The sequence below is a fragment of the Sus scrofa genome, chromosome 2 (assembly GCF_054392235.1).
Source record: "Sus scrofa isolate SSC_HxYL_T2T_F1_AM1 chromosome 2, Sscrofa_HxYL_maternal_Yorkshire_Landrace_v2.0, whole genome shotgun sequence".
Taxonomy (NCBI): domain Eukaryota; kingdom Metazoa; phylum Chordata; class Mammalia; order Artiodactyla; family Suidae; genus Sus; species Sus scrofa.
The window spans coordinates 159,749,665-159,765,802 of record NC_139384.1 but is presented as its reverse complement, the minus strand read 5'-3'; the positions used below and the strand labels follow the sequence as shown (position 1 = coordinate 159,765,802).

General features: G+C 39.3%; 1 protein-coding gene and 1 long non-coding RNA gene across 3 annotated transcripts in view; one reads left to right on the top strand and one right to left on the bottom strand.

Annotated features, from left to right (window-relative positions):
- Positions 1-16,138, bottom strand: part of SPINK5 (serine peptidase inhibitor Kazal type 5) — a 72,207-nt gene that overhangs the window by 5,745 nt on the left and 50,324 nt on the right. Inside the window, exons 22-30 of the mRNA XM_085014953.1 lie at positions 15,786-15,858; positions 14,510-14,637; positions 14,282-14,357; positions 12,070-12,197; positions 10,331-10,403; positions 9,315-9,442; positions 8,402-8,501; positions 3,262-3,392; positions 827-917 (exon numbers count right to left, since the gene is read on the bottom strand). Coding sequence (XP_084871079.1) covers positions 827-917; positions 3,262-3,392; positions 8,402-8,501; positions 9,315-9,442; positions 10,331-10,403; positions 12,070-12,197; positions 14,282-14,357; positions 14,510-14,637; positions 15,786-15,858 — 928 coding nt within the window. The remainder of the gene's footprint in view (positions 1-826; positions 918-3,261; positions 3,393-8,401; positions 8,502-9,314; positions 9,443-10,330; positions 10,404-12,069; positions 12,198-14,281; positions 14,358-14,509; positions 14,638-15,785; positions 15,859-16,138) is intronic.
- Positions 1-16,138, top strand: part of LOC146405818 (uncharacterized) — a 181,481-nt gene that overhangs the window by 141,043 nt on the left and 24,300 nt on the right. The window lies entirely within an intron of this gene.

Below are 16,138 nucleotides of genomic sequence, written 5' to 3'. Positions count from 1 at the left end.
GAACTTTCACCTTGCACTTAAAGGAGGAACGTTCTGGCTTTTCTTTGGTACATATTAATTTCCAGTATGACTTACTCTTTCGGGGCATTATTAAATAAAATGAGGGTTAGTTGAAAAGGATGTGATACCACAACAACTGATCTGATAGCCCAGATGACCCTTAAGTGACTGACAGGCAGGATGTGCTGGACAAAGGTAGGATTTACCTCCTGGGCGAGAGGGAGTGGGACCATGTAGGATTTCATCACAACACCTAGAACAGCATGCAGTATAAGACTTATGACTGCTTGTTTCTGGAATTTTCCATTTAGTATTTTGTACTCTGGGTAAGTGAAATCACAGAAAGCAAATCTCAGGGAAGGTGGGATTACTGCAGTGTGTGTTGAAGTGTCCTAGTAGGGATTTAAATGAAGAGGTCAACTTAGAAACCACTTCATGCAAAGTACAAGGATATAGGGGCTACACAGAAATGGTTTAGGTCCAGTTCTGTCACTATCTGACCTCTCTTGGTCTCTGATTCATCTTTTAATTGTAGATCACAGAAAATAAAACCTATCTGCAAAAGTGTGACATTGTGGACATCCCCATAAACAGTCTGCAAATGATCCCAGTAAATGGTACAAACATTTAAAACTTTTAGCTGTTACGTTTTTACTCCCACATATTTTGGTAGTTAATTATACTCACAGTGAAGACATGACCAATTTTGAAGTTACCTGACTTAGTATCCCCTCCCTGGCGAGAGAAATGTCCAGCACTCTGTGCAAGAGAACAGAAGCAGAACCAACCCGTTCTGACACCGTAATCAGGGCGCCCATGTACTTACAGAGGCTGGCAGGCTGAGAGGGGTTTTTTCTGGGATGCTGGTCTCCTTACACTTCCCCTTACTGCGTATGTGTGTATTAGTTTGGTGTATTCTAAAACAGAACAGGAAGTTTCAAAAATGGGCAAATTCACAGTTAGCAATGAAAAAAATAAAAGGCAAGAATCAATATGAGTGACATCAGAGCATCAAACCAGAACTGAAATTAGGAGTGGGGGCTGGACTCTACATTCAGCCACTTTCCAGTAGGGCATCATTCAGGTTTATTCTCTTCTGATTTAGCTCCACATCTGTGCCCCTGGCCTGGATGTATTTCATGACATTTCACTCACCTTTGCACTGCCTACTTGTGGAACTGTTGAATGTTGGAAATAAACCTGGAAATCATCTGGCCCAAAAGCAATTATTTTATAGATGGGAAAACGGGATTCCTGAGGGAAGTGTGACTATCGGATACCTATAATGTGACTTGGAGATTGTAGAACAGAATATATTTCATAAAATATATTTTATATACATATGTAAATTTTCTGTATTTATGATAAAACATAAGAACTTTAATACCTTTCTCACAAGAAATAATTATATATCAAACACCTACTTTTTTGCCTTGCTGATGAGAAATTCTCCATTAGGGTAGTTCACTTTGTCTTTGAACGTTGCTCAACTTGAAATTGCTTCCCTACAGCTTCCCTGACCATAGAAACCAGTAATGTTCCTTCTTGCCTGAAATAGCCGGAATCTTCTCCACATAATGTGTCCTCCCAGTTTGTTTAGCTAAACAGTCCATCTGGAGGAAGCCTTCATCAGTATTTCTATCATTGGCATGTCTGAAGTTTCTAAAGTTCCCTTGGTAAAGTATCACTTATCATGGATTTATACCATTAATGGAATGCTTGAAGAACACTGGATGGATAATTTAGGGCCTGACATTTACAGTGAAGATAAACTGAAGGATCTCAGGCTGAAAATATGGCACATATAGGAACAAATTCAAGAATGGTTATACTCATTCCTTATACCTTTAAAACTATGAAACCCATGGATGGATTTCAGGAGATTTAAGTGCCCACAGATACACGCATACGATTTCCTGCCATGTCACAATTCTCTTTTTTGTTCTGGAAAGAGGTAGCTTTCCCCAGGTTATCAAAGGAATTTTTGATTCCCCAAATGTTTAAGGAACTACTTTCTTGTATATAATTGTGGTGTGGTGGAGAGAAATGAAAACTGTTTTTAGACCCAAATCAACAAGGTTAAAATCCTGTCAGATTTACCTCCTAGCTTTGTCATTTAAAAAAAAAATTACTTGGACTCTCCAGAGCCTCAGATTTACTTTCTGTACAATGAAGATAACACCTCTCTGTAGTGAGTGGCGATGATTCAGTGGAACCTGAGTATGAAAGTGCCTTACTTACAGTATAACTGCAGGGCATTTGTCTTCAGATTTTACTCTACATATATGAACTACAGAATGGCTTTTTCTTTCATGAGTTATGTGATCTAATAGTAAATAATTCAGATATTTTCCTGGGATCGAAAAGCAGTATATCAGGCCCGTCCTTCTATTCTGGACCTTGTTTATCATGTCCTAAGAAGGACCAAAGGCATATGCATGAACTGCAATGAAAGTCTGGGGGAGGTGGTGTAGAGAAGTCAAAGACTTGCCCCCACACCTTCATTTAAAGTGGGTCCAGTTAACGCTGGGAACAAGTGAGGAATGTGTGTGGAGGTCAGGATAAAACAGCCCTCGGGCGGAAGAGCAGGGATGCATTTACAACCAATAATGCCAGCATTAAAACAAACCCCTTATATTTAACTAAAATAAACACAGCAGTTCTTCTCAGGAATCGAGTGAAGGCAGCTGGCTCAGAGAACTAGCTCCAGTTTTCCAAGGAAGAAACTCAATCTCTGAATAATGCAATAATATGCCCACAGATAGACAGACTGGAGTAAATCTGAGAATAGACTCTGGGTTTGCCATTTACTGCAGTGTGCTTTCTTTTGCATGACAGCATTTCCTGCTCCAGGAAGACTTGGAGAGGACCGGAGATCTGTGACTATCAGGTCGTCCCAAGGACATTAGGGATTAGAGGCTGGCTCAGGCTGTAAAGCAGTGGTTGTCAGTGTTCTCCTCTTGACACAGAGGAGAGATGATGATCACACTTCCCTGAGTGTACAGGAGCTCAGATACCCCTCTCATTATTTTAACTCCACCCCCTTTTCCTTTCTCTTCCACTCAGTAAAGTACATGAAGAATTTTATTAAAGGGATGACCTTAGATCCTCTCTATTTTATACACGAATAACGTCATCCATGATATTTAATGTTTAACTACTGTGATTAGTAAATTGGTGGCAACACACCTCACATTCATATCCGTACACTACTAGGGTCTACACTGGAAGGTAGTAGCATCACTGGACTTGTATACTTACAGATTTTCATGACAGAGCATGCAGGGGTTATTGTATGTTCGGCCATCATCACCACAGACAGGCTGTAAATTCTTTGGGCAAAGGTAACCCATTTTGGGCAATACGCGGTAGTGTTTGCACATCTCAGAATCCTGAACAAGCAAAACACAAAGCAGATTTGCTCAGTGGCATTAGAGAGATGTGGGTTGGGAAAAACCTCTTGGTTTCCTCAATAATGTCTGATTAAATGGTTAGTAAAGGAGCTGTAACAAAGGATATACAAACTCACATATTTATTTTACACCATTATTAGGCAAATTCAACCTCCAGGGTTTGGCTTCTTTTTATCAGATAAGTAGATAAAGATACAAGGAAGGACAAAGCAATAAAAGCAGAAATCCTGCATGACATTGGGCACAGGTAAACTGAGGTATGCCTTCAGGAAGAAAACAACCAAGCAAGACATAATATCCTTTTTTTTCCTTCCTTAAATGAAGGCACTGGTTACATATAACCTAGAAAGGAAAAACTCAGAGGTAAATGCTAGGAAATCACATGAATTTTTGAGTCCTAGCTCTGCCACTAACTAGAGGAGTGATTTACCAGACTCATATGAGACTTAGTTTCTCATCTGAAAAACTTGAATAATAATAGCTCTTGCCTCATATTGTTTTATGGATTCAAATCCCTAATGTATTTATATGCATACATAATACAGGATTTGGCACATACTAAGTGCTCAGTATATGATAGTTGTCAGTATGTTTCTCAGAGTAAAAAATACATAAATCTTTCATGGAGAAAAACGTATTTGTTCTTGGTAGCCCTTTGCAAGTGTGAGTTTAATGATGACGATGACTTTATTAATTAAATAAAAGTAGGACCAAAGGGAAAACTACAGAGGAATTTAAAAACTAGAATCATAGAAGACTTAAATTCAATGGTGCCAACAATTGCATTAACTATTACCAGGACTAATAACTCCAGTTAAAGAACAGAGATTATCAGATGGGAGATAGAGTCTCATCATCAAACAAAATGACTCAGCTTATAATGTCAGATTATAATTAAATAAAAAGACTCAACTTATAATGTTTCCAAGAAGTATACTTTAGGAGTTCCCTTTGTGGCTCAGCAGAAACAAATCCACTAGGAACCATGAGGTTGTGGGTTTGATCTCTGACCTTGCTCAGTGGGTTAAGGATCTGGTGTTGCCCTGAACTGTGGTGTAGGTCGCAGACACAGCTAGGATCTGGCATTGCTGTGGCTCTGGCATAGGCTGGGCAGTAACAGCTCCAATTAGACCCCTAGCCTGGGAATCTCCATATGCCGTGGGTGTGGTCCTCGAAATACAAAAAGACCAAAAAAAAAAAAAAAAAAGAAGTATACTTTAACTGTATCTTTGTATTTCAACCAATAAGTTGAAAGAAAAAGATGGAAAATATATACATGCAAATACTCATTATACAAAAGGTAATATATCTATATTAATATCACACAAAGTAGAATTTAGGACAAGTAATAGCAGAGATAAAGAAGAGAATTTCTAATTGTAAAATAATAGATTCAGTAATTAACAAACTTAAACATGTATGTACCGAAAGTGAGTTTCAAAATATATATGAGGCAAAGCTTGACTGACTGAGAGGAGAAATAGGCAACCCTGTAAACATAAATGGAAACGCTAACATACTTCATTTGGTAAATGATACCATAGACCAAAAAATATCAAAACATAAAATATTGGAAAAACAAAAGCAATCAGCTTGACCTAAATGATATTTATAGGCTTCTATATTCAACAACTACAGACCATACCTTCTTTTCAAGTGAATGTGAAATTGTTACCGGAGTACCGAAGTAGTCCATATTCTGGGCCATTAAGCCAGTGTTAATAAATTTCAAAACTGAAGTCATTAAATGTAGGTTTTAGGATGACATTTGAAATTATAGTAAAAAATATGATAGCTGTAAAATTCCTAGATATTTAAAAATTAAGCAACACACTGGAATCTAAAGTAATCATAATGGAATGTAGAAATGTTTTGAACTGAATGGTAATGAAAGTATAAAATATTAAATCTCAGGAGCTAATGCAGTGATATGAAAGTTTTAAGTGAGCACATAATTAGAAAACTTTTTAAAATCAGTGATTTAAACTTCCATCTCAAGAAACTAGCAGATAATAAGCAAATTAAGCTCAAGGAAAGTAAAACAAATAAAATAAATTTATGAAATAGAAAACAGAACAAAGCCAAATGTAGGTTGTTTAAAAGATTAATAAACTGATAAACTATTGGCAAAATTGACAAAAGGCAAGAAGCACACATTATCAATATTAAAAATAAGTGGCATACCATATAAATATAGTTACTAAAAGGATAATGTGGAAGTGTTGTGAAGAACTATATGCCAATACATTTGACAACTTAGGTAAAATTAAGTTCTTTGAAAAGCACTTTCTGAAACAGACACAGAGAAGAATAGAAAATTTAATAATAGTCTACCTGTTGATAATCATTTCAGAGATGTAAAGAAGTATTGGCTAATTTCTTTTATTAAATAATTTAAACATCTAAAGGGACAGCTTTAGATTGTGGTGAATTCTGTATCAACACAGATATTGAGGGAGAATTTAGACAAGCACCTTCTGTGAATCACTGGCAAAGGTAGGACCGAACCAAGGGTTCTTAGTATTTTTCAGGTACCTTCTGATCCAAGGTTCAAAACTACTTAAATAAAGAATCATAAAGACGCAACAAAGACAGATACATCAACATAGCACATCACCTCTGAACACATTCTCTACCTTCAGATAGACCCAGAAATTCAACCACCTTTCAGGACCTCCACAGGATAACCTAGCATCATTACCTCTGTGGATTACTATTGTGGCTCACGGCTGTCTAATTTTTGTTCTTGCCGCCCTTCAGGGTGTTTTAAGTACTGCAGGCAGAGTCATTCTTTTAAAACTAAATCAGACCATGTCAGTTCTCTTTTCAGAACCTTCATTCAGAATAATGGCCAACATCTTTAAAATAACCTGACCCCCTTGCTGTACAGTGGGAAAATAAAAAAAAAAAATAGTCTGCAAAACCCTACGGTAGCATCCTCCATGTTACTTCATTACTTCACTGACGTCCTCCTCCATAGTTTGCTCTGAGGTCACTCTTTCAACCATCCTGGGCACCTACTTCCACTTCGATCCCTACCTCCAGACTCTGCTGCTTCTCTTCTTGAAATGTTACCTTCTCATTTACAGATATGGAATTAATCCCTTTAGGAAGCGCAAATGCCTCCTTCTTAGAGAGCTCTTTCCTTTATGAGCTACTTAAAATTGGATCGCAGCATTTACCATATCATTTTTCTTCTTGATTTCCCCCTTACTATTCTATTTTATTTATTCACAGAATTTATTGTCTAGGTTCGTCCATAACAATTTCCACAAATGTAGAGGTTCTGTTTTATTTATGGCTATTGGTCTCATGCACATAGTGATACCTGTCATATAGTAGGTGCTCATTAAACATATGTAGGGTGCATAAATGATGGTAAATGAATGACAAAATAAATAATGAACATTGTTCTCTTCTCCAAGGGAAAGCTCAGTTCCAAACCAGGTTATATAGGAGGAAGCATGATGACGTGTTTGGGTGGCTGGCGATGCCTTATTTCTTGACCTATGTGTTAATACCACAGATGGGATCAGTTTGTACTATTTCATTTGGCTGTACACTTATGTGCACTTTTCTATATGACTTTAGTAAAGTTTTTTTAAAAAATAACATTTTATTATATATACACACACACAAACAGAAGAGTATTATTCAGCCATGAGAAACGAGAATATCCTTCCACTAGTAACAACTTGGATGACCCCTGAGGGCACTGTGCTAAATTAAATAGACACAGAAAGACAAACACTGTACGATATCACTTAAATGTGAAATCTAACAAAGTCCAGTTCACAGAAATAGTAGAATGGTGGTTACCAGGGCATAGGACGGGCGAGGATGAGCAGACAGTAGTCAAAGGGTACAGGCTCTGAGGGAAAAGGAAGTTTTGGGGATCTTATACACAGCGTGGTGATTACAGTTAATGTTACTGTGCCATATGTTTGAAAGCGAGGGAGTGGATCTTAAATCTTCTCACCGCAAAAAGGAAATATGAATTCTGTGAGCTGATGGAGGTGTGTGCTAAGCCTCCCGTGCTCACCGTTTCGCAGCCTGTAAGTTTTGTACACGTATTTACACAAGGTTCCACGGCAACTATCAGTCAGTAAAGCTGGGGGAAAAATTTTTTGTGAATAGCTTTTCTCCGTGCTTCAGAACTCCTCATGTAGTGCCTAAGTTCTTAGAAATATTTAGTTATTATGTATTTCACCAGTGTAACACATCTATTATTTTACTTGATTTGGGAAAATAATCAGATATAATTCAGGTTTGATTACTTTTCTTCTTCCTTTCATCAGGCAGGTAACTAAAGTTTCTCTTCTAGGGCCCAATTTGAGATGGCCCTTTGTCAGTGCATATGCTTCATGGGCTTATATCCTCTTTTTCTTCTTTCTACTCCTGGCCTTGGCAAAGCTCTAAAAAAGCAACCGTGTGAGGCTCAGGCACACCAAGATACACATTACGGATGGTCATCAGCCGTATTTTAAATAAAAGCATTAACACTGTGAACTGCTGATGGGTGGGATTTTGCAATATACACAAGGTCAGCATAGCATTCTAGGCTATTAGGAAAAGGACTTGGTTGGGAGGGGGAGTGAGAGGAAGCTGGATACGGAGAGCTAATGGTCTGTTAAATTACAGAATCCAGGCTCCTAGCTACGTATGGGACCACGGGCCACAGTCACATTCATCACATACCCAAAAATTTCAAGAATAGACGGCAATCACTAGGAGAATAGACTGCAATCACTAGGAGCAGGGCTAGTAATCTCGGAGAGCAGAATAATGCACCAGTGAGTAATCCTAGAACTCTTAATAAGCATGGACTCCACTTCCCCCTCAGAGGATGGGAGGCTGCACTGGATCAGGTTTTCCAGAACTTCACATGGCTGAGATTTATGGAGGCTAAGTGGCCACAAGCACTGAACCCCTCACCCCAATAAGGGAATTAAATTATTAGGGAGCCTCTTACAAATAGTCATTTTTACCAGAGAAGAAATGGAGGAATCTGGGCCTTCTTCTTCTTCAGAAGAGCTAATGGAGTGCGGCTGTTTTTGCATTTTTGTCCTTTCCAAAGCTTCTTTTTGACTAGAGAAGAAGACAAAGGTATTTTAAATCGATACCCGCAAAGACTAGCTCCTTTAACTTCCAGTGGGAAGTTAAACAGCCCTAATAAAATATGATGGACCCACAGAACATGGAACGAGATAGTGACCCAGATGGCATATTAAGAAAAATACACAGCAAGGGGCTGGCTTAGTGTTCCCATCACTTAATGGAGGTGCACCCTTGGACAAATGTTTAATTCATTGAATTTAGATTTCCTAGAGCATAAGAAAAAGATAATATTGGTAATTCTTACTTCAAGGAACATATTCTGAAAAGCTAAAAAATACTGATTTTTATTATTTTCATAGTGTTTTTTTGCAACTGAATCATTGTCATCATTATCATCTGTCATATCCCTTGGTCACCAAATATGGTTAATTATCAGAATAACCTAGAAACCTTTTTAAAAAACAATTCCTTAGCTCTGGAGAGCCTGACAATATATTTTGATGTACAAAAATCTGTTTGTGTGTGTAAGACTTCTTTGTTGAGTCTGAGCTAGTTGTGGAACAAAAATATGAAACAATTTCTTGTAACTATGGTCCTGAGACTTGAAAAAAAAAAAGACATTTTTAAGTGACATGGCTGATAAACATCATGGTTAGAACTTAAGCCTGAATTTCCTGTCTTCAAGTGTTCGTTCTCCTATACCAGGTGTTCTCAGCGTAAGAGTCTTGCATCTAAAGACTTAAAGCCCCGTGGATCCATGGGCACAGGTGTATTTGGTCAACGGTCTCTGAAAACCTGCCGTTCGCCCTCTAGCTGAAGGGGTCCCAGAATCCTGTTACTCACAAGACAGTTCTGCACATGGAGCACTTGTTTAGATATAACTTTCCATCAGCACCACGCACGGGGTCATTCTCTTGGGTGCACATGAGCTCCTTATTCCTCACGTACTCCCGAAAGTTGCTGCACTCATCCTAGAAAATGACAGAGGGAAGCAGGCATGGCTCTTTCCCTTCTCGGCTTGGTGGTTTTCTCAAACTTGGCTTTAGGAAGTCCTCTCTTGGCTCTCGGCTCAGACTCGCTGCCCTTATCCTGGCCGTGGAGGCCAAGGAACACCCAGACTGTCTAACCTTTCCATCCTCCGCTTCACCCCGAACTTCGCTGCACTGGTCCTGGAGACACAGGGAAACACCACATAACTCTTGGTAGATCGCCTCGTCCCCTTGCCCTTTTCACCAAGGCTTCCTTCCCCCATCTTCCGCACGAGGTGTTGCCTTGACCAAAGGACAGCATCCCAGGAGTCTAACTCTGAAAATACGATTATCGCTGTTAAGACTGACTGAAGGGGATCTTCTTTGTGATCTTGAAAAGTAAATAGAAGAGGCAGCATCATGCCCACGCACTGTTGATTTGTTGTTGCTCAGAAAACCATGTGGAGAAAACAGGAAAAAGACATCAAGGAGAGACTCCAAAGGGGAGGCTTTGAGACTAGTTTATTGCACCTGAATTGTTAAAATCAGTGTCAACAAGCTACCTTCACATGTAAAGTGTCAGACAGAAGCATGCAGTTGATGTGGTTAAAGAAGTTGCCCCTCCTTTTTTCAATCCACATTTTCCAAAGAGGAGAGACTAAAGCAGTGATGGACACGCACTGCAGGAAAATGCCGCATAAAATTGAGAAAAACATTCAATCACAAAGGCAGAAAATAATCTTATTAGAACCCAAAGTGATAATATTGGTAAAATCAATTTTCTTTGAAGCAGAAGATTAGCAACTTTATTATCCAAAGAGAGGAGGAGAAGACAAGATTCTGAGGGTGGAAAGGAAAATGGTTATATCTTCATGTCTTGTAGGCAATAACCTTTGCATCCTTTGGCAGCTTGGTGCCCGATTTTTCTTCTTCATTCTTTTTTCTTTCACTAGCTTCTCGCTCACTGCAGAATTTAAAAGAAAGGGCAGAGAGTTTTTCCAAGTTATGAATTTTTTAACCAAGTATTTCTCCAGTTCTAAACATTAGAATATCTAACACTGTTTTCTTTTTCTTTTTTCCTTTTTTTGATCACCATAGATAACTGTTTTATTGCCACCAATTCAAATGAGAGAGTGAACGAGAACCAGCTAGTGTTTTGTGCCTCATATCGATTTAAAAAATAATGATTATTCAAGTTTAAAGGCATCAGGCCAAACATGGTAGAATATGGCAAAGTTCAACTCAAGTCTAGGATATAGTTCAGGAATCTCCTTTGTTTCACCACGAGGGCTTCCGGGAGCAACAGAAATATCTAAACAAAGAATTGGCAGAGTTTCCATTGCGGCTCAGAAGGTTACAAATCCGACCAGTGTCCATGAGGATGCGGGTTCCATCCCTGGGCTTGCTGAGAAGGTTAATGATCCAGCGTTGCTGTGAGCAGTGGTGTAGGCCTGCAGCTACAACTCCGATTCAACCTCTGGCCCGGGCACTTCCATATGCGACAGGAGCGGCCCTAAAAAGCAAAAATAAAATAAAAACACAGTTATGATCATGTCACTTGCATGAAAAAAAAAGAATTAGTGACTCGACCCCTTTTTACAGAAGTTGTGTTGGTAACAGCGTTGCTCGTATAGACTTGGTGATGGCTTTGCCTGGGTAAAGTAACACTGGTTTCCCACCTCTATAAAAATCCCTAAGTCTAAGATACTTTTTTTAACTAACGAGTTCTGATTGTTGGAATTTTCATAACATATTTGTGAAAACGCTACCAACTTTCATAAATCCAGTTACTATTCTGCCATCCAGAGTGATACAAATCTAAAAGGCCGTTCCTTTCTATTTTCCTAAAGAGAATGTATTTATAACTGTCACATAGAGAGTTGCTTCCTTTCTTATTTTTAGTTTCTTATTAAATTACAATGCAACTCTCCAGGATTGATTGTTCTTTACGTAGTTATCATGCTTTACAGTTTATAACACTTCAAAAATATTACATTCTTGAATCCCCATAAAACTATATTGTATAGTTATGATTCCCCTTATATACACTTGAAACTCAGGCTCTGCAGAGTGAACTGGCCTGTCCCATGTTATTTGTCTGAGAAGCTTCCCCTTTGAAGGTCAGTGGTTTTGTCATGATCCAACAGCTGTCTTCCTATCCTTGTTCCTGGAATGAATATGTTGTCAGCATCAAAATGAAAATTCCTAATGGAATTGCTTTGGAAACATACTGTTTTCTTCTAAAGTGAGGAGCTGTTATATTTTTATTTTATTTTATTTTTGCGTTTTAGAGCCATACTCATGACATATGGCAGTTCCCAGGCTAGGGGTCTAATCAGAGCTACAGCTGCTGGCCTACGCCAGAGCCACAGCAACACCAGATCTGAGCTGCATCTGTGACCTACACCACAGCTCACAGCAACACCAGATCCTTAACCCACTGAGCGAGGCCAAGGATTGAACCTGCAACCTCATGGTTCCTAGTCAGATTCAATTTCTGCTACACCACAACAGGAACTCCATGTTGTCATATTTTTAACATGTGATGCCAAGAGCTCTAAATTAAGAGGAACTATTTTCTGGCAAACAGGCACAAGCTATCAAACTGATCCATAAAGCGCCACACTTACAAGATGCTCTGACACATGGCACACTTGTTGATGTGCATCTTGCCATCTGGACCTCGAACAGGGTTGTTTTCTCTGGTGCAGATAAGCTTTCCGTCTTTCACCATGTTCCGGAATTCATGACACTGATCCTGCCAAGAGGAACAAAAAAGATCTTACTGCAATGGTCTGCTCTGTAAAACTGAAATCATGACAGGCTGGTTAGATACAGACTCATAACACTTGAGGAGGAAAAGAAAAACCAAGAGAAGCTGAACTTTTAGAGATGGAGTGTGTTTAAAGGCACTGCATTCAGCATCTGCTTGTGAAGTCTGAACCTCCGCCAGAGCATCCCTCTGAAACATCTGTCTTGCCCCAGTGGCACTTCCCTGCCTCCTAAGGCAGCCCACGCCATCTAGACAGTGTTCATCAGGCTGTCCCCCTGGACCTCTCCTTATTACTCCCCACTTAAAAAGCCCTGGAATGAACTGAAAGACACTCGTTTGCAAGACATACAAACATGTAAAGTTTTAGTATCATCCCTCAAGAACAAAATTTTTTTTAAATTTTAATCAGGTCAGTGTGACATTCTAAGCACTTCGTTGGATGCTATAATGGATCTTTGGTTGTTCTTAAAAAACCTGTAAGATAAACCCTCATTATCCCCATAAGATAAACTCTCATTATCTCCATTTTACAGATGAGAAAAATAAGGCTCAGATTATGTAATAAAAATCAGTGTTGGAACTGTGACAAGAAACCTGCTAACAGCCAGGCTATACTTGATTCTTTGGCCTTTACATGGAGAGAATAAAAAAAGAACCTTAAAAAGAGGCAGTGAAATTGGATTAACAGGATTTGACTTTGCTGAAATCTGTGGACATCCATAGACGTTTTTCCTAAACTTCCTTTAAGCCCAAAGAGCCATAGTAGAGATACGGGAAGATGACCTTCAAAAAGAGTGCCAGTAACCTGCACTGTCGTTATCCTTCTTACTTTAAATTGTGATACCCATGAACAACTCCAGATCTCCTTTTGTCTGTAGCATTTTAACAATTCTCTGGAATACCTGATCAACACAGTAAATGTCTCTTGGCCATCATTTTTAGAAGTTACCAGAATTTCTTTCTTCTTCCACATACCCCACACATACCTACGTATGCTTACGATGGCACCCATCTGCCTGTATTGCAACCTGTGCTTTATACGGGTGCCACTTGCTGGCTCTGCTATTTGTTAACTGGGTTAACTTCTCTGAGTTTTTCTCAACTGTAAAATGGGAACATATTACCTACTACATAGATTTACGGCAGGTTTAAATATGATGGCGCACGTGCTTTATAAAGCTTATTTTACTTGGCACGTGTAGATGAGACTGTGGCTTTCTTTTTGCCACACACACACAAAATATCTGGATATTTTCTCTTCGTTACATATATGGAGAATTTTTCTTCTTGTTTGAAACTCCTCAAGTAGATATTTTAAAAACTGACCAAAATTAGGATAGCCAGTAGAGATCATTTGAAACTGTACAATAGTCTTTTCTCAAAGATACTCATCTACCAAAGTGTAATAAAAGATATTCCTAGCATAGTTTTCAAAAATGACCATTACCGTTAATGCTTTCTTTTGTTTAGTCAGTAAAGAACTAATGAAAAGTGGCCTCACCAATGGGGAAACTTTCCTGGGTAGATCTCACTATTTCACTTTTCTCACTGAGGTCCACAGACAGGTTAGAAGAGACGGTGCTGTGTCGTAGTCTACGGATAGGTGGTGTAAAGGGTTGAGCAGTGTTTTTCAAAGCCCAGAGTGAACACAAGATGGCACTAGAATGCCAAGTCAAGAATTTATCATCTGGAGCTCCAAGCTTTGGATAACTTGCTTTCTTCTTAGTCACTGTGACATCTCTTGGCTCAACTGTTTCAAAACTTGCTTTCTTGTTAGTCACTGTGACATCTCTTGGCTCAACTGTTTCAAAACTTCAGAAAAACATTTCTCCCAACGACAATATTTTTACAATGGCCCCTGTTCCTACAAATGTGTGCTAATTGCATCAGAGTCGTTCATAGGACGTTGAATTCCATGCTATTTCTTTGAAGCTCTGGCCAAGTCCTTGTTTATCATTATATCCACAGTGGCGGGGACAGAGTAGGCACATTCTGTACATTATGCTGAACGAATCAATTGTACAACCAATCATCCAAATTTCAGTATAAGCACGTCTAACCTATATTACCTGTTTTGCATCATTATTTTTGTTTGTGTTTCTCCTGTCACCCTCTTCTTTCTTTTTTTCAGCAGCTTCCCTTTCCCTTGAAGAAAAAAATGGGAAGAAATGTTTCAACCAAAGTACATAAACCATTATTTATCAGGTCTGCTTTAAAAAAATTGTCCCTTTCTTAAACGGATGAGCAATGATGATTTAAGACTCACAACGAAAGGCCTGTTTTTGAACCATACTCACAGTTTCTCCTTACACATAGCACACTTATTTCCATGTGTCTTGCCGTCTGGACCTCGGACAGGGTCGCTTTCTCGGGTGCAAATAAGTTGCCCATTTTTCATTTGACTTCTAAACTCGTCACATACATCCTGAAAAAAAGGAAAGATTAGGTTGGGAGTAGTGGTTTTCACATAGCATTTGAACCCGGAAATTTGAAGATTTGACTCAAGAGTCGGGCAGCCACTTAACCTTGCTATGGGAGGCTATAGAATAATGGACCACAAAGGTGTCCTTATTCTGCTTCCTGGAACCTGCCAATATGTAGCTTTACACGGCAAAAGGAGGAATTTAGACTGAGGATGGGATTCCGGTTGCTACCCAGCTGACTTGAGAATGGAGAGATTTCTCTGGGTTACCTGGCTGGGCCCAAGTTAATCACAAAGGTTCATATAAAGCAAATCAGGAAGGCAGGAAACCACTGCAGAATGATGCAGTATAAAAAAAAATCACTGGGCCTCTGCTGACATTAAAGATGGCAACAAATCAAGGAATGCAGGTGCTTCTGGTAATTAAAAAAAAAAAAAAAAAAAAAGGCAGAGAAATAGATCCTCCCCAGACCTTTTGCAAAGGAAAGCAGCCTTGATGACACCTTGACCTTAACCCATTTAGGACTTTTAAACTCCAGAAATGAATGGTAATGAATTTGGGTTGTTTTTGGCTTTTTAGGGCTGCACCTGCAGCATATGGAGGTTCCCAGGCTAGGGGCCTAACTGAAGCTTAAGCTGCTAGCCTACACCACAGCCACAGCAACCAGGATCCGAGCTGCCGCGGCCACCTACACCACAGCTCACAGCAATGCTGGATCCTTAACCCACTGAGCGAGGCCAAGGATCAAACCTGAAGCCTCATGGTTACTAGTTAGATTCATTTTTGCTGTGCCACAGTGGGAACTCCTTGGGTTGTTTTAAGTCACTGTTGACTTAAACTTCATTTTATAGCAGCTAAACTTCATTTTCTTCATCTATAAAACAGGGGTAAGAAAATCTATTTGACTAGGTTGTTGAGATAATTAAATAATCCCCCCCTTTTTATAAAAGTGATTTGTAAAGTGTTCATAGACTGAAAGATTTCCATGTGGCGTTAAATATCTATGCTAAACAAGTTCTCAGTGATATTCGCTTAAGGATGACCTCCGACCTTCCAAGGGCAGGCACCACTGACACTCTGCTGCCAGTTTCTGAGAGTCAAGGAATGACTTGGAAAGACCATTCTTGACAAAACCTAGTGAATGATTCACCTTTCTTGATGCTGATTCAGTCCCATTTGATCTGTAGGTGGAATGCTTATTTTTTCCCTCAGCTTCTTTTTGCCTGGAAGAGAAAAGAGTCCATAGTCACCTTTCTAACACCACATACTCAGGTTCGGAAGGGGCCTTAGGGTTTAGGTATCCTAAAACACCTCCTTCATCGAGAATTTCTGCATTCTCAGCAATGGGTGGTTGCACTGCTTACTAAGAAGCTCCTTCATGACAAGGTGCATCAGCTCAAGTAATCTCAGAGTCTCCTTTATTCGTATCCTGATGTATCTCCCTATAACTTTCCGTGGTTCGTCTTACTTCTCATTCTCAAGACAACACAGGAGAAGCCTGCT